Source organism: Clinocottus analis, unplaced genomic scaffold (assembly GCF_023055335.1).
Source record: "Clinocottus analis isolate CAN_PGR_092001 unplaced genomic scaffold, fCliAna1.0.p SCAF_16, whole genome shotgun sequence".
In the NCBI taxonomy this organism is placed as follows: domain Eukaryota; kingdom Metazoa; phylum Chordata; class Actinopteri; order Perciformes; family Cottidae; genus Clinocottus; species Clinocottus analis.
In genome coordinates, this window is record NW_027175887.1 from 16699551 (window position 1) to 16722640 (window position 23090).

General features: G+C 47.5%; 2 protein-coding genes across 4 annotated transcripts in view; one reads left to right on the forward strand and one right to left on the reverse strand.

Moving 5' to 3' along the window:
* slc1a9 (solute carrier family 1 member 9) overlaps window positions 1-11749 on the forward strand; it is a 29116-nt gene extending 17367 nt beyond the window's left edge. The window contains exons 3-12 of the mRNA XM_068578406.1: window positions 199-369; window positions 1390-1542; window positions 1631-1884; window positions 4128-4233; window positions 4349-4475; window positions 5763-5996; window positions 7145-7339; window positions 9670-9804; window positions 10426-10831; window positions 11567-11749. Of these exons, the coding sequence (XP_068434507.1) occupies window positions 199-369; window positions 1390-1542; window positions 1631-1884; window positions 4128-4233; window positions 4349-4475; window positions 5763-5996; window positions 7145-7339; window positions 9670-9804; window positions 10426-10831; window positions 11567-11749 (1964 nt within the window). The remainder of the gene's footprint in view (window positions 1-198; window positions 370-1389; window positions 1543-1630; window positions 1885-4127; window positions 4234-4348; window positions 4476-5762; window positions 5997-7144; window positions 7340-9669; window positions 9805-10425; window positions 10832-11566) is intronic.
* A 3346-nt stretch (window positions 11750-15095) lies between these two features.
* On the reverse strand, window positions 15096-22715 carry LOC137787120 (potassium voltage-gated channel subfamily A member 7-like). Of its 3 annotated transcripts, none has more exons than XM_068579388.1 (3): window positions 22395-22715; window positions 21132-21886; window positions 15096-18499 (listed from the first exon to the last, which is right to left on the reverse strand). In XM_068579388.1, the coding sequence occupies exons 2-3, from the start codon at window positions 21828-21830 to the stop codon at window positions 17543-17545; spliced, it is 1656 nt and encodes a 551-aa protein (XP_068435489.1). In that variant the 5' UTR covers window positions 21831-21886; window positions 22395-22715; the 3' UTR covers window positions 15096-17542. The 3 variants fall into 3 exon arrangements, with proteins under 3 accessions (XP_068435489.1, XP_068435488.1, XP_068435490.1); XM_068579387.1 differs by lacking the exon at window positions 22395-22715 and adding an exon at window positions 22303-22388; XM_068579389.1 differs by lacking the exon at window positions 22395-22715 and adding an exon at window positions 22278-22388.
* Window positions 22716-23090: the final 375 nt, after the last annotated feature.

The window sequence follows — 23090 nt, forward strand, 5'->3', positions numbered from 1 at the left end:
AAACCGAGCGTTCAAAGGACATTCCTGTTGCTGGTTGTCCCTCAACGCCCTTTTTTTTTTTTTAACAACCCAGGGTCTTCACAGCAGTTTAAGAGCACTTCTTTAACCAACACTGAAAGCTGTGCGCAGGCCAGCGTGGGATGTGGAGGCGTGTTGGTTTTGTGAGTTTAACCCCGTCTCTTCCCACCGTCTCCACAGGCAGGATGACAAACCAGTCGACAGCCAACCAGTCCCACACCAACAAGAAGAAGGAGAAGGAGAAGGAGAAGGAGGAAAGCCAGCGAGATGACAGCACAGACATCGTGTATAAAGACGCAGGCCACTGCAGCCGCAACACCCACAACCTGCTGCTGGGACTCACCGTGCTGGGTACACACACACACACACACACACATGCACGGACTGGGAAACTCCCAGTTACACGCTCCCATCGGCTCATGAAAGCTCTATTGTGGTTGTTTAAAAGATGTCCAAAAAAAAAGTGAAGGAAAAGCTTTTGTTTAACCTCCTTCAACGTCCCGAATGGAATTTTGTTTGCAGACAGTTTTATTGTTAGCGCACAAAAAAAAAAAGGTTTTTGTGCGGCAGAAAATATGAACACGCACACTCGATGCACACACAGTGTGTGATCATTTTCCCACGAGACGTCGCTGGCTTGTTGTTGTCTTCAGTCGGCCTCTGTAAACACTTTGCTATGTTTCTGGAGAGTCAAAAAAAAAGCATCTGCGAAGTAGAGACGTCTGTTATTTTTGTCCATCATTTGTTAAAGCCGTTTACATTACAGAGGACGCACGTCATCAGTCAGAGGGCTCACGTGGAGGACGTGAGATGACTCTTCTTTCAAGAGGGAAGAGGAGGAGAAGAGTCTTGGGAAAAAAACTGGACACTAGCGTCCATCAACATGGAGATGTTTAGATGTTTCGATGTTTCTCATTTTCATTTTCTTTACAGTGGACCCAGTACACAAACTCTTACTGTCTCCTTTCCTTCTCTCCTCTTTTTGTCTTTCTTCCTCCCCTTTCCTTTCCTCTCCTCTTCTCTCCTACTCCGCTTTCCTCCTCTTCTCTCCTCTCCCTGCCTTCTTTCTCCTCTCCTCTCTTTCCCTCTCCTCCTCCGCTTTACTCTCCCATCCTCACCTCCCTTTCCTCTCCTCTCCTAACCCTCAATTACTCCTCTCCTCTCCTCTACTTGCCTCCCGTTTCCTCTCCTTTCCTCCTCTTCTCCTCGTCTCACTGCCTTCTTTCTCAACTCTTTCCACTCCTTTCCTCCTCTCTCCTCTCCCTTCCTGTCTCCTTGTTTCCTCTCCTCCTCTCCTTTACTCTCCTTTCGTCCTGTTCACCCATTTCCTCCCTTCCTCTCCTCTCTTTTCTCCCCTCCTCCCCCCCTCAGGTGTGGTCATGGGGGTGCTGTTCGGGATGCTGCTGCGCTACATGGTGGTGAAGGATTACTCCATCCTCACTCTGATTTCCTTCCCTGGAGAAATCCTGATGAGGATGCTGAAGATGCTCATCCTTCCTCTGATCATCTCCAGCCTCATCACGGGTAACCTTTTCTTCCAGAGCGCCACATGACCTTCAAATATTTGTGCAAATATCAGCAGCACCTTGACGGCGCCGTGTCTCTCCGTCAGGGCTGGCCGGGCTGGACGCTCGCTCCAGCGGCCGCATGGGCAGCAGAGCCATGGTGTACTACATGACCACCACCGTCATCGCCGCCATCCTCGGGGTCATCCTGGTGCTGGGGATCCACCCGGGGAACCCCAAGCTGAGGAGCGACACGTCCACCTCGGCCCCGAAGAACCAGGAGGTCAGCAGCCTGGACGCCTTCCTGGACCTGCTGAGGAACCTGTTCCCGGAGAACCTGGTGCAGTCCTGCTTCCAACAGGTAGCACCGGCGCCCCAAAGCGTGTCTCTGGAGCCGAGATGTTGGGTTTACATGTGCATCGAAATGCAGATGTAACAGATTTGGGATCAAGTTGGCCCATCGTGGTCCAGCAAGTATTTTTTTTTAACTTTTAGAGACGCTGTTTTTACTGTTTTAGGGTCCAGTGATGCAAAAGAAAGCTATAAATAAAACAATCCAGTAGGTTCAGACGTTTATTCAGCGGTTGATGAAAGGATCACACCTGCAGGTCTGTTTCCTTCTGGAGCTTTCGATCAGATCACATGATCCTCGCCAGCAGACGAAGGTCACGAATGAACTTCGGAGCTCATCTTTTAAGTCGAACTTGACTGAGAAAAACATTTTTTTTAATGTTTTATCGTTCAGACTTTTCTTCAGATCTTTGTGAATCACTATAAGGTCCAAGTGATGAAACAGTACGATGAGAGAAAATGATCTTTTGCAAGTAGATGTGTTAATGCTTCACAGGCTGAAAAGGTTGGAAACAACAACTGACATCCAATTTCTAATATTTTAAAGTGGCATTAAATATTGGAAAGACCTTTTTTCTTTGATGTGAAGCTAAAAAAAACAGCACAAAGTCTGAACTGCATGAATGAAAGAGTTGTAAACGGCGGGGTTTCTGTACACGTGTGTACATGTTACACAAGTGTGACCTTTAAAGTGTAATTGTCAACAGGAGGAAGTTTTTTATTAAAGCAAAAACAAGCAGAGCTCCTCTAATGTGAGGCCCCTTTTAATGTGTTGCAGTTTAAACTTCTGCTGTTTAAACAAAAGAAGAAGAAGATTTGACTTCAGGCTCTGGTAGATTGAGACGGACATTAAATAATAAAACCACAATCACTGATTGAAACCTGCAAAAGGAGAAACAGCCGAGCTGAGGAACCTCTCTCGTGGCGGACGAGTCCGACTGCAGACTTGTGTTTATCCAAGCTGATCATTTATAAACGATAATCCGAGTCTCAATCACGATGTGACTTCTTCTGTCCCAATCCTGTCTCTCTCTCTCTCTCTCTCTCTCTCTCTCTCTCTCTCTCTCTCTCTCTCTCTCTCTCTCTCGGCCGTGCGTGAGGGTCCGAATGATTAGAAGTAGTCGTCTGTGTCGGACCGGGTGAGGGTCAACTCTTCTGCCGCCGCTAATCTCTTTACATCTGCAACGCCACGTCTTTGTTTACCACATCGGGCATCTGCTGGAGAACAGAGAGCACTGCTGAGCACCGGCTTACTCCTCTCTCTCTCTCTCTCTCTCTCTCTCCCTCTCTCTCTCTCTCTCTCTCTCTCTCTCTCTCTCTCTCTCTCTCTTCATCTCTGTTTTATTGCTTCTTTTGTTTGTTCTCATCGGGGGAGTTCATTGAAGTCATAAAAAAAGGCATAATTGCTTTTGCAGGAAGGAGTCGTCCTTCCCCTTTTCAACCCGCGTGTTCCTCTCCTCTTTTCTTTTCTTGTCTTTTCCTCCGTTTAGTTGTTCTTCATGTGAGAGTCTCTTGTTCCCTGTTGGGCCTTTTCATTAGACACTGATCTGAGGGAACAACAGAAGATAGAAAATCTGTTTTGTTATGAATTGTTATCATGAGATGAGCATCGGCTGTTTATTCTTCTTCACAAACACAACTAAAAACAGCTTCTCATTGACTTAACGCAATGAAATCGCACAATCAGGATGTATAATTCATTTTTACTTTATCCAAAATAAAAAAAAAATGACATGAACATAATTCCTTCTCCAAATGAACAAAAATAATATTTATAATTTCTCATTCTCTGCTTAGGATTTATACTTTCTCCAGATTTTTAAATGTGACTTCTTACACACACACACACACACACACACACACACACACACACACACACACACACACACACACACACATTGCGACAGACGACAAAACAAACAAACCAGATGTAGTAATTTGTGTTTGTCAAATCTGTTTCAGAAGAGGACATTATTTTTTTAACACAACACACATTCACACAGCATGCAGACACACACACACACACACACACACACACACACACACACACACACACACACACAAGCAATTATGGTTCCTGAAGTGTTGGAAGTCTCCACAAACAAATCTTTAATATTTTCATGAACAACTTGCAGCGGCAGAATGAACTCCACCCGACTGCGTTTCCTGTTTCCTGTCTTTCTCTTCCAGAATCTTCCTTTTCATATTTGCGTGCATAACTTTTTCCCGCCATGTGCATCTGAACCCCTGCAGGTCCAGACGGTGCTGAAATCGGTGCCGCTCGTGGTCCCGAACCAAACCGAGCCCATCATGGTGAGCAGGAAGAAGCTGGAGTACAAGTGGGGCATGAACGTCCTCGGTGAGTCCAGGTCTTCTGAGTGTCTCTCCTCAGCGGGCGGTGCTTTCCTCCTCCCGTTCCCCCGGTGACGCGTCGCTCACTGTGTGTGTGTGTGTGTCTCCTCTTCCTCCTCCAGGCCTCATCGGCTTCTTCATCACCTTCGGGATCTGCATGAGCCGGATGGGCGAGCGGGGGAAGGTCATGTGCGACTTCTTCAACATCCTCAACGAGATCATCATGACGATGGTGTCCATGATCATGTGGTCGGTCTGCTTCTTCTCTTCCCTCCACCCTCCACCCTCCACCCGCCGTGTGTGTTTGTGTGCGAGCGCGCACAACATGTGTGTCTGTTTTCGCTTGGACATTCTGGAGGGGAAACCACACGCAGAGGTCGGTGACAGTGACGGATCAGGCGAGGACGGCGTGCTGTGGGAACGACGGCGAGGAGCGAGAGGAAGAGGAAGAGGGAGAGAAAGAGTGTTAGTGAGGGACACGGGCAGATGGAAAGAGAGAGAGAGAGGGAGAAAGAGAGAGAGAGAGAGGGTTTCCCTGGCACATGCTGGAGTCTGTGGTATGCCGAGGAGTAGCAAGGAGTCGGGGGGGAGGAACAGTGCGGACTCCCAGGGGGGAGTCGGAGGAGTCTGAGGGGGGGGGGGGGGTGGAAGATCTCCAAAAATGTAATGGATCCACCGACGGCAGAGGAGCCACTTGGCAGGAAGCAGATGCGGGGCGGCGGAGATGTGGAAAGATGCACGTGAGAGTCTTCCAGAGAGCGGCCCGGCGGCGGCGGCGGCGGCGGCGGCGGCGTGATGCTCCGCAGGACTCCGGCTGCTGGACGCGCAGAGAAAGAAAGACAAAGTTGTGGCACTCAGAGCGTGAGGAGGGGGGAGGTTTGGGGTTCGGGTAGGCGTCTGGAAGAGAAACAGCAGGATGCTTGTGTTGCAGAGCCCCCCCCCCACCTCCCGCCTCCGAGGACGTCTCACATGTGCAGCTGGACGGCGAGAAGGAATCGTGTCCTTGTTCGTATCGCTCTCGCAGTATAAACAGATTACTCACGGGGCCCACGGCGCTCGCCAAAACCTCCGGAGCCCAGTGTATACAAAAACACGTATCGCACGGGGGGAACACATCCATCAAACCGCACACGCGGCATGCTTCCACCAAACAGCTGCCGGCGGATGCCAGGCTCGAGGGTAGGGGTGGAGGGAGAGAGGGAGGAGGGGCGGGGGGGGGGGCAGCTGACCCCGGGAGAGAGCAAAGGCCGGCGCTTCGACTCGGACCGAGAGGAGTCCGATTCACGCTGGAACACAGCGGCCTGTGTTCACGCCGGAGGAACAACTGCAACGCCCGAAGCTGGAAACCAGAGATGCCAGAATGTGTCTCCTCGTCCCCCCGAGGGAGAAAATTCCTCCTTTTGTCGAGTCCAGGAAGACATTTTGCACAATACGATGTACTGATAAATGCTTCCAGGTGCCTGGACGACATCTATCGGCCTCATGAAGGATGAATCCCTCTGATGTTTCCTCTCTCCTCCCTCCTCCCTTCCTCAGGTACTCTCCCGTCGGCATCGCCTCCCTGATCGCGGGCAAGATCGCCGCCATCGGGAACCTGGAGGTGGTGGCCCGGCAGCTGGGCATGTACATGGTGACCGTCATCGTGGGCCTGGTGATCCACGGCGGCCTCATCCTCCCCGCCATATTCTTCGCTATCACCAGAAAAAGCCCTTTCTCCTTCTACCAGGGGATCTTCCAGGCCTGGATCACGGCTCTGGGCACTGCGAGCAGGTAGGACGGCCTGCAGGAAGCGTGTGTGTGTGTGTTCTCTGTTTGCGCACGTGTTAACACATGCGTGTCACATGTCTCGACATCCATTCCCCCCCCCCGAGCAGCTGCGGTAGCCGCTGTGATTGATCGGCGTGGCCTGCTGCTGCTTTCCAGCTATCCAGCGGGTAAATAATCTGAGAGGTCGGAGATTTTGCAGCACCGAAAATTGCGCGTAAGCGCCGGCTATCATGGACAAGTCCATGTCGGACAGAATCCAGTGTTGTAAAAGGTCTGAGGCTTCTGGGATTATAGGCGGCGGCGGCGGCGGCGGCCGCTCTCTGGCCGCCGCCGCCGCCGCCGGCTCGGCATCGCCGCTGAAACCAACTGTCATTTCGGCACATTACTGAGGCTTTAGTGAAAGTGGGTAATCCTATCAACGTTTTCTCTAATTATATTATGACCCGGGCTTAGCGGGGGCCCGGAATCAAATTCCTTTAATTCGCATGTTGGAGGATTGCGACAGTGGCCGACACCAGCTGTCAGGAGGCCGTCGGCCGACTCAGATTCCCCCTTTTTGTTTTTGCCTCGACTTCACCCCCTGACCACCTGACCTCCTGACCTCTTGTGTCTTCCACCACCTGTCTACCTGTTTTATATCCTCCAGCACACACTTTGCTGCACCTTTTCTTCTTCTTCTTCCACCCTAACTCGCCCTCTTGTGGGGCGTTCTTCTTCTTCTTCTTCTTCTTCTTCTTCTTCTTCTTCTTCTTCTCCTTCTTCTTCTCCTTCTCCTCCTTCTCCTCCTTCTTCTCCTTCTTCTCCTTCTTCTTCTTCTTCTTCTATTTTTCTGCTGCTTCTTCTTCCCTAACTCGCCATCTTATGAGGCCTTCTTCTTCTGCTTCTTCATCTGCTTCTTCTTCTTCTTCTTCTTCTTCTTCTTCTTCTTCTTCTTCTTCTTCTTCTTCTTCTTCTTCTTCTTCTTCTTCTTCTTCTCCTTCTTCTTCTCCTTCTCCTCCTTCTCCTCCTTCTTCTCCTTCTTCTCCTTCTTCTTCTTCTTCTTCTATTTTTCTGCTGCTTCTTCTTCCCTAACTCGCCATCTTATGAGGCCTTCTTCTTCTGCTTCTTCATCTGCTTCTTCTTCTTCTTCTTCTTCTTCTTCTTCTTCTCAGTGCAGGAACGTTGCCCGTCACCTTCCGCTGCCTGGAGGAGAACCTGAAGATCGATAAGCGCGTGACTCGCTTCGTGCTGCCCATCGGCGCCACCATCAACATGGACGGCACGGCGCTGTACGAGGCCGTGGCGGCCATCTTTATCGCCCAGATGAACGACATCTCTCTGGACACCGGGCAGATCATCACCGTCAGGTGAGTCACACGGCGGCTGTAATGATGTTTCCCTGTTCCAGAGTTCCTTCAGATACATTTTAAGAAGATAAGGAAGACAAAAATCACAAAACTTGAATGTAAACATCTCTTTCCTGTTTAATATTAATATTTAAAACGCGACAACACTCCCATGTAACGAGCTATTTGCTGATTACGAGATAACAAGATATCTCGTCAGTGACCGACTGAAAGTCACATGACATGATCTCAGCATTCTGATTGGCTGTTGCAAACACTAAAAAGCAGTTTTAACTGTTCAAATAGTTTAAACTTATCGCAACTTTTAGGAATCCACACGCTGCAAGTCGCAGGTTTGCACGACAACGTTCCTGCAGAGAAAAACAACATTTCACTTTTTTTTCTTCACATGTGACTTCTTGTCACATGTGAAGAAAAGCGACGTCTTTGTGACATTTCACATTTCTGAGGTTGCAGCTAAACATTCGCGTCTGATTGGAACCAGTCCGCCTGGATCCGACTCAACGAACACTCAGCACTTTGAAGTTGTTTATTCTTCGTCTTTCACCAACAAGCCGTTTCACCACCAAAAAATTCAAAAATCTAATTTTCAAAAGGGCTCGTTGTGTCATCTGCGGTGGAGTTGTTGGCGGATAAGATCCACATGTGGTGTGTAAATCTTGTGATTGTCCGGTTTACCGTCCTCGGTCGCGCCGAGGTGCTAATTAGCAGTTCATGTCAGAAAAGGGAGTGACATGTGACGCAGAGCTCCGCCCCCCCGATGAACAGCGTCACGCGGTTGAAACACCAACGCGCCCTCCAGTCACATCTGGGACCAACATGAACTAATAATAACTCTAATTGCAAACATGTCATGACGAGCAGCATTCCACTGAGTGGTAAAGATTTAAGTCTGAAAACTTAAAAGAAGTCTGGAAACATCAAGAGATCCGCTTTTGTTTGGAAAATACTTCTTTCATGCGAGCGTCGCACGTACGGATGCGGTGACACAATTCACATGTAAATGCCAAGTTTGTGTCACGCTTTACGAAAATAGATGTCGGCTGCAGACATTGAACACCGTGTTCGAGTGAGGTTGTATAGAAGTCTATGCTTCATGTGTTAAAGCTGCATTCTCTCTCCTGACCACCAGAGGGTGACTCCTCTGGTTGTATAGAAGTCTATGCTTCATGTGTTAAAGCTGCATTCTCTCTCCTGACCACCAGGGGGCGACTCCTCTGGTTGTATAGAAGTCTATGCTTCATGTGTTAAAGCTGCATTCTCTCTCCTGACCACCAGGGGGCGACTCCTCTGGTTGTATAGAAGTCTATGCTTCATGTGTTAAAGCTGCATTCTCTCTCCTGACCACCAGGGGGCGACTCCTCTGGTTGTATAGAAGTCTATGCTTCATGTGTTAAAGCTGCATTCTCTCTCCTGACCACCAGGGGGCGACTCATTTCGTTGTATAGAAGTCTGTGCTTCTCTTCATCCTCTTTTTGTTACTTCTAGCAGTGCAATAACACAGTGATGTATGAAGGGATTACATTTTTTGCTTCCTGATTTCATGCGTTTCATATTCCTATGAGATTAAATTGTGCGTTTCTATTTGTTGATTTATGATCATAACAAATAATGGACCATTTTCATCACGGAGGTTGGAAAATGTTGCAATGCCACATAAATCAACTGGCAGATACATTTTTTAAACTAACCTCAAGCGCTACCTGAGCCTTTTAGAGCCCGGACACGCCAAGCTAATTGGACTAATTGCGTTTATTGGCAGACGTTCGGCTGACTGAGGAAGTTAAATCAGCAGCGAAGGCAGTTAAGAGAGAAGAAGTTAGAGAATCCGGGGTTTCCACCATTGAGTCTGGCTTCTTTTAGCTTTTATTAAACATATTCTTCTTTTATTATCCAAGTATGTAATGATGTGCGTGTGGCGTGTGTGTGTGTGTGTGTGTGCGTGCTGTGTGAATGTGTATTGTGCTAAAATAACTCCCCCTCAGGGTGCAATAAAGCATGTCTTCTTCTGAAACAGATTTGACAAACACAAATTACTACATCTGGTTTGTTAGTTTCTTCGTCTGTAGCGATGTGTGTGTTTTATCAATTGCACTGCAGGCCATAATCATTTCCTCTCACGCAGGTTTGGAACTACCACACACACACACGCACACACACACACACACACACACACACACCTTCCTCCCGCATTTTTCGTGGTGTGTTCTCCCAAAAGTAAAAAGTCGGCAGTGTAAAGTTGTGACTGTTACAGCTCTGTGTTTGTGTCACAGCACTTTCTCAAAATTGACGATGTTGCTTTCCCTTTTTTTTTTTTACTCAACTCCCAGTCTGACTGCCACGTTGGCCAGTGTCGGAGCCGCCAGTATTCCCAGCGCCGGACTGGTGACCATGCTGCTGATCCTGACGGCCGTGGGGCTTCCCACTCAGGACATCAGTCTGCTCATCGCCGTCGACTGGCTGCTGTGAGTCAGGTGTCTCTGAAAGGTGGAGGTGTTTGAGGGTGTGTGTGAGTGTGTGTGTGTGTGTGTGTGTGTGTGTGTGTGTGTGTGTGTGTGTGTGTGTGTGTGTGTGTGTTCAATTAGACATTACTACCTTCAATAAGACACACCCACCTTCAATAAGACATGCCTACCTTTAATAAGACACGCCTACCTTCTATAAGACACGCCTACCTTCTATAAGACACGCCTACCTTCTATAAGACACGCCCGCCTTCTATAAGACATGCCTCCCTTTAAAAAGACACGCCCACCTTCTATAAGACACACCCACCTTCTATAAGACACGCCTACCTTCTATAAGACACGCCCACCTTCTATAAGACATGCCTCCCTTTAAAAAGACACGCCTACCTTTAAGACACGCCCACCTTCAATAAGACACACCACCTTTTATAAGACACGCCCACCTTCTATAAGACACGCCCACCTTCTATAAGACACGCCCACCTTCTATAACGTCAACTACACAAAGACCCAAGCGACTCAGACAAAAGCAACACAATGAAAGTAACGTAACCACAATGGCTCAGCGTTAGTGTTTAATCGGGAACATTTGTGACTCTGATACTCTCCCCCCTCCAGTGACAGAATGCGTACCTCCATCAACGTGGTGGGCGACTCGTTCGGCGCCGGCATCGTGGACCACCTGTCCAAGGCCGAGCTCGCCGAGCTCGACGCGGCGGAAATGCAAATGCTGCAGCCGGAGGAGCTGGAGTTCATCCCGCCGCCGCCGCTGCTCACGGAGGTGGACCTGATCGACCCCTTCAAGCCGCCCGAGCTGCCCCCCCGCTCGCCCCGCCCGCCCAAACAGAACCACCACGGCCACGCCCTCTCCCAGTCCACCACCCACTCCCCGTCCCGCTCCGTCCGCTCCCCCTCTCCACGCTCCGTCTGCTCTCACTCCCCCCGGCCGTTCCGCACTCACTCCCCACGCATCCTCCGCCGGACGGAGGCGGGCTACTCCGCCCTGCCCAGCCACGACAACCAGGTAACTACTAGTACTAGTAGTATTACTAGTAGTACTACTACTAGTAATACTAGTAGTAGTAGTGCTGCTGCTGCTGCTGCTACTACTACTACTATTACTATTACTACTACTAATGCTGCTGCTGCTGATACTACTTCTTTTTCTTCTCCTTCTCCTTCTTCTTCTTCTTCTTCTTCTTCTTCTTCTTCTTCTTCATCTTGTGCTTCTTGTTGTTGTTGTTGTTGTTGTTGTTGTTGTTCTTCTTCTTCTTCTTCTTCTTCTTCTTCTTCTTCTTCTTCTTCTTCTTCTTGTGCTTCTTGTGCTTCTTCTTCTTTCTCTTCTTCTTGTGCTTCTTCTTCTGCTTCTTCTTCTTCTTCTGCTTCTTCTTCTTCTGCTTGTTCTTCTTCTTCTTCTTCTTCTTCTTCTGCTTCTTCTTCTTCTTCTTCTTCTTCTTCTTCTTCTTCTTCTGCTTGTTCTTCTTCTTCTGCTTCTTCTTCTTCTTCTTCTTCTTCTTCTTCTGCTTGTTATTCTTCTTCTTCTTCTTCTTCTTCTTCTTCTTCTTCTTCTTCTTCTTCTTCTTCTTCTTCTGCTTCTTCTTCTGCTTCTTTGATATTTACAGGATAGTGTTGTCTCTCAGCATGGTGCGTTTCCTGTCTATCAGAGACACATGCATAATTTAATTCTTTGAATCCCGATGCATTAACTCATCAAGTATATATTTGTCAAAACACGTCCCTTTTTTGTCTCCCCTTCCAGATTCCCAAAACGCATCGATCCCACCGGGAGAGGGAATGGGAACGGGAGCGTCTGAGGCGAGAGAGCGAGACCGAAGAGGAGGAGGAGCGAGAGAGGGCCTTGGGCGAAACGAGCGACGGCGAGGAGAGCGACGACACCGCTTACGACCGGAGGCAGGCCATGCCGCCGGGCGACCTGCCGTGACCCGATGCTCACCAGCGCGAAGAAGAAGAAGAAGAAGAAGAAGAAGAAGAAGAAGAAGAAGAAGAAGAAGAAGAAGAAGAAGAAGAAGAAAGCTTTCCCCCCTCGTCCATTAGTTCTCGTTTTCACGAGAGCTTTTTCGAGGATTTTCTCGCAGGTTCACGTTGCTGCTTCTCTTTAGTGATCGATTCGAGCTACTAAAATGTTGAGATTGGCCCTTTAACAACAGACACTTCCGCTCTTTTGGTTCACAAAGCAGAGCTTTAAATGGAGTCGCCCCCCCCCCCCCCTCGTTCACTCATGTCTCCACCGCTGTCTTTAGTTTTGTTATTTCATGATCAAAACCTGAATATCTTCTTTAAATCTCCCCGGATGAGATCTGGGTGTTATCAGCCTTTTCAACGCACAAGTTATTAGTTGATCCTTTACTTCTCGCCCCCAACTCCTTCTGCTCTACTTTCATTTTCCAGACAGGAAGTGGGAAAATGTATATTATAATGTATAATATAACAGATGTTACGCTCGTCTTTCAAAGTAAAATCCACTGACCTCCACACTTCCTCCACAGCTCACTAACTAACACCTGATATTTGGTTTGTTTCATCTGTACAAAAACTGAAGCATAAAAAGGACAATCTGGCTTTTTATTTTTTAATATGTGCCGGACTATGTTTCTTGTCTGGGAGCAGTGAAATCCCAAAGTCTCCACTGGTTTTCTGCAACAGTGGAGAAACAGTCCAGTAAAAATGGGCACTAAAGATGGCCGCCACGGCCTCGTGAGGTCGTTTTCACCCTTCTGTTTTTGTGCTGATCAAACAAACAAAGACACAATGTTAAGCGAGTGTTTAGGCTGCTGGTCGGAGGGACGGAGCCAGACTAGCTAAGTCTTTATGCTAAGCTACGCTAACAGGCCGTCGCTTCTTCACCTTCCAGACATTAAAGTGGTCATTGATGTTCTGATTTAACTCCCAAAATGTTAAAAAATAATAATAATAACCTTTGAGAATACCAACAGGTTCATGTGAATGACAGAAACAGCAGATATTATTTTTTATAATTCTCTACCTTCGTTTATCTCTTTACATCTTTCATCCCCGGTGCTCTTCTCAATATTGTCGATATCATCTACGGTCTGTATTTCCTCGTTGTGGTCCGGTGTCTGAAAGGACGAGTTTTAGGCGAGACGCTGTTTTTGATTTAGTTGTACGTTTTAAAAAAAAATTGACTTAGTTTTAACTCTCATTGTTCATTCTTTAAAATGCTTGTAAAAGAAATAACGTCACCAAGTCTCTCTCATCCCTTTTCATTTTAGATTTATTCCATCAACTTCTTCCCTGCATCCGTAAGTCTTAACTCAGATTCACAGGTCCGGCTTCACGTGTATATTGTATATGTAATAAAACCTTAGAGATTTATTTAAAATAACTGTGTTTCCTCTGCTGCTTAAGCACAATCTGCGGAGGGGATTTGCGGCGCTGAAAGTCGGCCACGCGTCAGCGCTCGCCGACTAAGACGCAGGGAGGAAAGAAAAAAAAATGTATTACTGGGTGGGAAAGTTGCAACAGACACACACATTGCACATCCGAGGCCGCGCTTACAGGATGATGAGACAAAGACACGCGGAGATACCAGCACACATAATCCTCTCAAAGAAGAGTTAGAGATGGGCGAGGCGGCAGAGAGAGAGAGAGAGAGAGAGAGAGAGAGAGAGAGAGAGAGAGAGAGAGAGAGAGAGAGAGAGAGAGAGAGAGAGAGAGAGGAATCGGAGGGCGGCAGATGGCCAGAAAGACGTCAATCCTTTTCATTCTTCCCAGACAGCAGAAGGGCATTGTGGGTAATTGCAACCGGTGCTGACGTTGGACTCGGGTCCCTGCACGTCACAGAGTCGGGGGGCAAGGAAAGAGGTTGAGGTGCTGCATGCATGCAGGTCACAGCACAATCTAGGAGAGGAGGGGGGAGGGGGGGCTGACAATGTGTTGTGTGTGTGTGTGCGTGTGTGTGTGTGTGTGTTTTTTGTTGCAAAATGTGTGTATTGTCTCTGCGATGGCCGATGTTTGTGCAGAGAAACGCACTAATCTGTCCTGTATAGCATGAGAGGGAGCAGCAGCACATGACACGAGGATGTCACACCAATCTGAGGGGGACGGGGAGGTCAGCCGATTAATCACTGTGTGTGTGTGTGTGTGTGTGTGTGTGTGTGTGTGTGTGTGTGTGTGTGTGTGTGTGTGTGTGTGTGCGTCGTCTGCTCTGAAACACTTTACATCTTCTTTACTTTGCCTCAACTCAAACATATTAATTGACTTTAACGTTATTATTAAAAACTCAAAAAAGGTTGTTAATTTAAGTTTTTTCTTCACTTTTTTTTTGCTGGACCTCAAACTAAATAAGTCACGGACAAATATTGCTATTAGGATAATATTTTATTAATTTACTTTTATCCTTAGGTTTCATATTTAATCTAACTGGTCATTTGGAAAATTTGCTGTAAAAAAAAAATCTGTTTTCTTTTTAATAAACTTTAAAAACAACACGTAAACATTTTCGTCATGCCGATGGAAATAATCCGTGATTGATCTTCTAACAACGTCTTCATCAAGAACTCTGAACGTTTTCCTCCATTAAATACGTGAGAAACAAACTAAAGTGGTCAACCTAAACTTCCTGTGCAGCCAGTTCATTTCCAACTCGACGTGCGTTTGTTGACTACATAGAATCAGCAACAGAAAAGTCGATATTCGTTGAGTTAAGATTGAACGTCTGATTTAACAGGATGCGGGAACAGCTGTGGGATCAGAAACTGTGGTTTTAATGGCTTTCAATGAAGACATTTAAAGCAGTTAATTTGGGCTACAAAGCTTATTATAGAATTATTACAGCAGATAAACAAACTAAAATGAATTAAAGAACCCACAAATGTCCCTACGGCGTAATGCAACCCCATGAAATCACACGTTACAATGAATCTGCTTCCAGTTTGGTGCAATATGTCGCCCATACAGTCAATACCTTTTATTTTGTAATAACATGCAGTGAAATGAACATAAGTCATCTGGATGCCGTGGCATGAATTAACATGATCGTTTGTATTCGTCCGGTTGGTTCTGACGTGTCCGGTGTCACATTACTGTGAATTACATCCAGCAGCAGCAGCAGTGAGACAGACGTCCCGGTTCCTACGACACAGTCTGACATCTAGAGGCGGCGTCACTCATCACATGCAGTATCTTTTGTTCCTGTACGCTTTGCACGGAGAGCAGCCGGCCCTCCTGATGCGTTTTGAAAACGGTGTTTAGATTCGAGCGTCTCTTCCCCTCCAGTCACGAGAAAGGAATCCACAAAACCCATGAACTGAGAGATTAAAATATGATCTTTATTTAAAATAAAGGAAGACATGTGTGTATACATATGCACAGCCACATCTGTCTTTATGACTATATGCAGGTCGCACTACGTCCACACAGTCAAAAACGACGTATAAAAGTATCTCATGTTCGCTTCCTTTAGCTTTTCAAAAGGGTTTCTTTAGTCTGCGTGAAATTCATATCAGTTCAAACGGTGACAAGAATTAGCAAAAGAGCATCAAAACCCTGCAAAGTAACCAGTTTATGCTGCATGTTTCAGTAAAACTTCAACATTATGCTTAAATCTGTGTATTTATCTGTATTGTACTGTAAATAATATGGATTTTACGATAATTTGGAACTTTTAATAGTGAGAATGAAACACCTGGAAAAATAAATGTAGATGAAGAAGGATTACTTCACAGAGTTGGTCTCAAAAAGTATTCAGACAATCTGTTGTAAGCCAACATGGAAGTAAGAGCGTCACACTGGTTCCCTCCGCAAAAAGCTGATGGGATCTTTCTGCTGGTTTCTCAATTGTTACAGAAAATAAATCTCAGCAGGACAATCTTCACAGATGAACCCGACTTGTATGATCTTTGAAGCGCGAATGCAACCTGCAGAAGTAAAAAAAAAAAGACTTGCGTTAGCTTATAATGCACGCGTTAGCTTATCATGCTAGCATTAGCTTGGAAACTACATCTCACATGACTTCACCGATGTCATATTTAGCCGCCTTTTTTAAGACACGTAAAAGCATCACAAGTTTGCGGTTTGTTTTATCTTTGAAGTACAAAACATTAAAATATCTTAAGCTGCTGTTCACCACATACCTCATTACAGGCCATTTAACCAAAACAGTAATAATAATAAACACATTGACCTTAAGACGAGCAAACAGGAAGTGCGAAAAATGCTGACTGCAGCACTCTTTGGGACAACAACTGGGATTCATTACAAGTCAGAGACACGTTAATGAAAGATTTAATCGTTTATAGTTAAACAAAGAAGCTCTCTAAAAAATAAAACATGAACTTTCACGCTGAGCAAAATCAGAAATATAAAAACTCAACAGCGTATTTAAAAGTGTTTTGAAGGCCGCGCTGTACATCCACTTGCATTTGATTTGGTGTCAAAGGTCAGCTGGTGAATGAGCCTCAGACACAACGCTACGCATGCTGCTGCAGTGGTTTAAGACTAGTTAAAGAGGGAAAAGGTCGTCCCGATGACAAACGCGGAGCGGCCCGTCAGAGTTCAGCGTGGCTTCAGTCACCCGCTAAAAGAAAATGTCAGCCGGCTCATCGTCTCTCTTCACACACGCAGAGTCTGCGGGCTGAATATCCATCACGCTGCGCTGTGTGACAGAGGAAGCCGGCCTTGGACCAAACGACATGAACTCAGTCTGCAGCGCCCATCTCTTTGCGGCGGCGTTCGATTAGCTCCCGTACGGCGGCGGCTAACAGAGCGGCTGACACCATCACATGCTGCTTCCTCGCACTTTACATTTTCACATTTCTGCATCACATTACACACACAAAACATTCATTAACGTGGTGTAATTTTCCTTTTTCACAGGGATGGAGGCTTTCAAGTGCCACACTTTTTATGTTTAGACATTTTCAGATTCCTCAAATATTCCTCCAGCTGAGACGAAGCATCGTGTACATCTGCTGCACTGCAAAAATAAATGAAATGTAACCTGCTTTCCAAGCTGAAACTCTTTTATTCTGCCAAACAAAGATGGCTGTAACTTGCTGACAGCTCTTATTACGGGCTGTCTCTGAAGTTTCTTTGAAAAGAATACATAGTTTGGTATCATTAATATTATTTATTACTAATTGCCAGTGTAACAGAGATAGTGTTTCAGTCAGTGAATTAACTGTCCACAAGCATACAAGTCTATATATAGGGAGACTAGAGCTCCCAATATAATAATAAATGCATTTACCGGATATTAACTTGGGTTTAAAATAAGGTTTTCTTTCAGGGAAATTCATAATTTCATATATTTCATGTAGTTATTTTCAAAAAACTTTACAGGAAATGACGGACCCGTAAAATTAAGTGAAAACAAAAACTTTCAAAACGAGCATAAAGTTGTATTTGTTTTGAGTCAGAGCTTAGAAAATAAGTTAAATCTACTTAATTGTGCAGCAGGTGGAATATGTTTTTTAATTTGAGCCGAGTAGAGGATTCTTTGAGGACTCTGGCCACGTCTTAAACACGGCGGTAAGTTCTCTCAAACAACCTGCAGGCTTTTTCAAAAACATCCGATATTATTTACTCATCGAGAAAAAACAGATGTTGACTGTAAAAAAAAAAGAAGGAAAAAATGAGTCAAACAAAACCAAGCAAAAGCCTCAAATGTAATAAATTAGAGCTTAGAATCAGTGCAAGTCTCTGTGTGCATGTTGTCGAGTCCTTTGTCCTCCCCTAACGTCCGACCTCCTCTCCGTTAAACCTGAGTCACCAGATTTTCGTTGAGGTAGAAGTTCATCCCTCTGCGGCCGCCGGCTTCCTGTCCGGCGCAAAGCCCCGCCAGGAGAGCGCCATTGAGCGGCGGCCGCATCGCCCTGCGGCTCAATATCGCGCCCCTGTCCTGCCCGTACAGGGGCGCGACGTCCCCCACGTGTTCGTGACCCTCGTCCTCTCCTTCCTCGCATTCCTCCTCCTCGTCTTCGTCGCCCTCCCCTTCCCAGAGCGCCGTGGTCACGTGATTGTAACCCGTCGTTTCCTCGCACTCCGACTCGCGGTGGTAGAAGTAGCTGAAGTTGGACACGATGACGGGCACCGGCAGCGAGATGGTGAGCACGCCGGCGATGGCGCACATGGAGCCCACCAGCTTGCCCACCACGGTCTCCGGGTACATGTCCCCGTAGCCCACCGTGGTCATCGTCACCACGGCCCACCAGAAGGCCTCGGGGATGCTGGTGAACGCCGTCGTGGAGCTGTCCACCTCGGCGAAGTAGGCGGCGCTGGAAAAGAGTATGACTCCGATGAAGAGGAAGAAGATGAGCAGCGCCAGCTCCCGGAGGCTGGCCTTCAGCGTCTGGCCCAGGATCTGGAGGCCCTTGGAGTGACGCGAGAGCTTGAAGATCCTGAAGACCCTCACCAGCCGGATGACCCGGATGAGGGCCAGGGACATGGAGGGCTGCGCGTCTTTGTCCTTGGCCAGCTCCGTGCCGATGGTGACGAAGTAGGGAATGATGGCGAAGAAGTCGATGGTGTTCATGACGTCCTTGAAGAAGTGCAGCTTGCTCGGGGCGCAGATCAAGCGCACCACGAGCTCAAAGGAGAACCAGATGATGCAGATGGTCTCCACGATGAAGAAGGGGTCCTGGAAGGGTTGGAAGGGGGGCGGGACCATGATGGTCTCGTTCGCGATCGTCGGGTGAGGCATGGGGATGAATTGCTGTAAAACGACGACAACGAAAAGTGGTTACAAATGCAGAGATTGAACAAATCAACCACATATCAATGCTATCATGTGATGTTTATCAAACACAAGCTGCATATGAGCATGAAAAGAGGGAGGGGGGGGGGGAAGGTACGGCTATAATAAATGTCTCCATGGAGATGATGTTTACAGGAGAGGAAACAAGGACAGAGGATCAGCGAGAAGAGGCAATTATTCTTAAAGTTTGTCCTCAGCACATTCGGAGTATGACACCTGTCATCGGGGTCTGATCGAGCCTGTGAGGTCTGTGATACGGTGCTAACTTTCCCCCCCTCTCCATTTTCACTCCAGCGGCTTTATTTTTCCTCTTATATAAATCAGTTTCTCTATATTTAAACACACACACACACAAAAACATTAAGTTCATGTGACGCTGGGTTTGCGTTACAGCGGCGGACTCCGGCACGACCGCGGGCATCCGACACTTCGTTTAACTGGGCCGCTTGTTTTTTTCTGGGAAGTCGGTGCGGGTTTGAAATGGCTGGGCATTAATGTCTTTTAACAAGTTAGATAGAGTTACCCCCGAGCCGCCCGGTGGCCTCGCGGCACACATTGTCCCCCCTCGCCGCTGTGTGTATTAATATGGTTTTATGTGTTTCCCTCTGTTCCAGTTCATGCCCCCGAGTCTCTTTACGCCAACAACAACTGTCCGCAACATTTACCGAGTTAATTATATGACTGACACAGCTTGACCTTGCATTATGAAGAGCGGGGGGGCAATTTAGTTTTGAGATCTCCGCCTCTGAGATTTCTGCCACCGCTAGAAAATACAGTAGCTCTGATGACAACTGGAGACCGTCCCAGAGATTTCCTGGACTTTACAGCTGGCGACGCTGCTGTCGGTCTGCCTGTTGAACCCAGACTGAGATACTTCAACAAATATTGGATGGATGGCGATTACATTTTTAACAAACATGTCATGGTTCCCGGAGGATGAACCCTAGAGGTGCTTAGTTTGTGCTTTAACGATAACTAGCTAACGTTAACACACGTAAAACAGACAGACATCGGCATGTTAGCGCACTGACGTTGGAATTTAGCTAGCTCACCGCGCATAGAAAGAAAGAAGTAGTCGAGTTGTTGATAGATCGATTGATTGATAGATAGATAGATAGATAGATAGATAGATAGATAGATAGATAGATAGATAGATAGATAGATAGATAGATAGATAGATAGATAGATAGATAGATACTTTATTGATCTCCTAAGGGAAATTCAGGATCCAAGTAGCTCAAGACATCCTACAAACATAATATAAATGGTAGCAGGACGGTCAGAACGGCGGCCATTTTGATGTGTGTCGTTGTTTTGTGACAGTTGTAGCGGGCTAACTTATGTAAACCAAGTTTGCGGGGAGTTGCGGACTCACTAAGGTGAAGTCATTTTGATTGAGAGCTAACAAGAGTCTGAGATCGAGATGCTAACAGCGCTAACTGTTACTGCGCTAAAGTGCTGACAGAGCTAACAGTGTTTACCTGAGGGGGGTTTGTTAGTAAGGTGAAAGCCAAACTGTCAAATATATTTCACATTGCCCATAGATTGTTTGGATTTAAGCTATTTTAAAAAAGACACATAACTTGTCATACAGCCACTTAGCCAGTGAGGGACGGCACGTGGACGTCTGTGCACGCAGAGTTTTGTTTTGTTTGTGTAGCGTCCAAATCACATGATATGTATATCCTTATATGTATATGTTTAAAGGAGCAGTGTTGGTGGTGACGGTCGGGGGCGGGGTTAGGGGACGTAATCCAGCGATCGCGCCCAAGCCTCCAGTATATGCCTTGTATCCAGGCTACAGGAGCGTAGGCGAGGCTAATTTCATTTCACGGCGGTCATCAGAAAAGCCGATCTGACCGTGAGCCTCTCCTCCCGTCCTGTTTTTCGGCTCGTAGCCGATGAGTCACCGCGTTTATTAATACGGACGTTCGTTTATGTGTTGATGTGCTCTCAGGGTTGTCCTTCTTCTATATTTAGCCCGCTAGCACTCTAAGGGGTAACGTGAGACAAGGTCATCTCCTTTCCTTCCTTTCACTTCACACGCCTTTTTTTACCTCTAACTCATTCCACGCTCTCGCTCTCGTCTCGATAACGTCCGAAGTATCCACTCAAACGCGAATGCGCTTCTGGCGGTCGTCCCCGAGTGGCCGACGAAGGCATACCATCTCCCCCCCGCAGCGTAGACCTCCGGTCCAACCTGCTCTGTCTGCACTCGTCTTTCCTCGCTCTTGTTTTTTTTTTTTTCCGACCGCCGGTTTAACTGCCTTGCTCATCTCCTCCGCCTCAATCTGAGTGGATCAGATTTAACGACAAGTCGAAAATAATCTCAAGGGAGAAGGAAAGGGGAGGGGGGGTAGAATGAGAAAACCCTAGCCGCCCTCTTCTCTGTCCCTCGATCTTCAGTCTTATCTTTGATGTTTCTAACCGTCCCCGTGAGGTTTTTAACTCTCCCTCGCGCCGCAAGATGTCTGTCAGCCTGTCAGCGCACTTTGTGCCTCTCGGTTCAGCTCATCGCTCTCTCTCTCTCTCTCAGTGTAAAGCTCTGATCTCTCTGCACCCTGTCGGCTACCAGGCGCTTCGTCCTCACCTCCCTCTGCTCCTTCTCGTGCCTGAACTCGGGCAGAGTCTCCAGGCAGAAGATGAGGATGGAGAGCACGATGACCATGACGCTGATGATGGCGATGATCCGAGCGCCGCTGGAGGACTCCGGGTACTCGAACAGCATCCAGAGGCGCCGCTGCAAGTCGTTGGCGGGCAAGGGCCTCTCCTCCTCCTTGGGGAAGCCCTCGTCCGCCTTGTAGCGGTCGATGGTCTCCTCCCCGAGCTCGTAGAAGCGCAGCTCCTCCAGGAACATGTCCAGGGGGACGTTGGCGGGCCGACGCAGCCTCCCGCCGGACTGGTAGAAGTAGAGGATGGCGTCGAAGCAGACGCGGCTCCTGTCCAGGAAGAGCTCGTTGCGCACGGGGTCGAAGTAGCGCAGGCGGCGGCGGGGGTCGCCCAGCAGGGTGTCGGGGAACTGGGTGAGCGTCCGGATCTGGGTCTCATAGCGCATCCCCGACACGTTGATGGCCAGCCGCTCGGCCAGAGCCCAGCCGCTCCGCCACGGACAGCGACGCTTCTCCTTCTTGGCCTCGCCGCTCGGCTCCTTCCCGCTGATCTCCTTCTCCAGGTTGTTGTGCTTCTCCTTGGTCCACTTCTCTTCATCGCCGACCTCCTCGGACTTCTGGTTTTCTTTCGTCTCCCCTCCTCCTCCTCCATCTCCTCCTCCTTTGTCTTGATGATCCATCACTCAGTCGTCTCTCTTTCTCGTGGTTCTCGTCTTACTTTTCTCGTCTCTTCACTCTGTGAGCGAAACAACAGAACAGGGAAACATCTGTTGAAGCCAAAATAAAGCACATAAAGGTTATAAATATGAAATGAAATGTCCCTTAAGTGTTAGGTTTAGTGGTAAAATCCAATGACCAGGAACACATCCTTATTCTACATTATTATCCCAGAATATTTAGATTTTAATGGACTACTAAAATCAAATGTCTCTGTGAATTCAGCCTCACAAAACGTATTTATTTTGTATTTGCTTGAATTTTTTGATTGGCAGAGTGATTTTAATTTCAAAATAATTAAAACACTGATCAAACAAAGCTGAACTTTTATGAAATTGTCCCCTATTGTTGATATTAAGACAATATATATTCTGTATCCTGTGATCAACACCGTGCAAACAGCTCCATACATGCGGTCGGCTTCATGCTCATCACCAGTTTATCAGCATGTCCAGTTCTCCCAGTGGAAAAAAAAAACCTCCTCTCACCAGTTCTCCCAGTGGAAAAAAAAAAAAAACTCCTCTCACCAGTCCAGCCTGCCAAGAGCCGCCGATCACAGACTAATCACGCCTCCGGAGATGGACCATGACTCTGTCGAGTCTCTCCCGCTGCACCTCCACCTCAGGGTGCCGCCGCTCGGTCTGACCTTTCCCCTCTTCTGTGTGTCGGTGCTCTCATCGCGGTGTCCAGACGGGAGGAGCTGGAGGTGGGGAGGTGTCGGCGGTGTCGTGGCTCCCTCAGGGTGCTGCTGCTGCTGCTGCTGTGGCGTTAATCTGCAGCGCGGGTGGAGTTCAGATAGTTGACGCTTGTTTGTAGGTCACTCACGGTCTTCGCTTGTGCTCGCTCTCACGCTCGGCGCGACCCCGGGGAATGCTGTCGGGCCGAAATTCAATCTCGGACCCTTTGCTCCTCCAAAAGCACCGCTGCCTCTCGTCCTCCACCTCCTCCCCTCCTCCCTCCACAAAACCCCACACTTCTTCTCTGCCCTCAACAACTCTTACCGTCAGAAAATGTCACCCTCTTAACCTCTCACTCGCTCTTAAGCATACTGTACATATTTGCACGAATGTGTGCACATTAACTGCTCGCTCACAACGCAGAGGTCAAAACTATCGTGTTAAAAAGAAAAAAAGGAAAAAATATTGAGATTTACTTTGCAGACAAAGTCACGAATATGTGGTTTTTTTCTGCTTTCACAGCTTTGCTCTCATCATCAGTTTGTA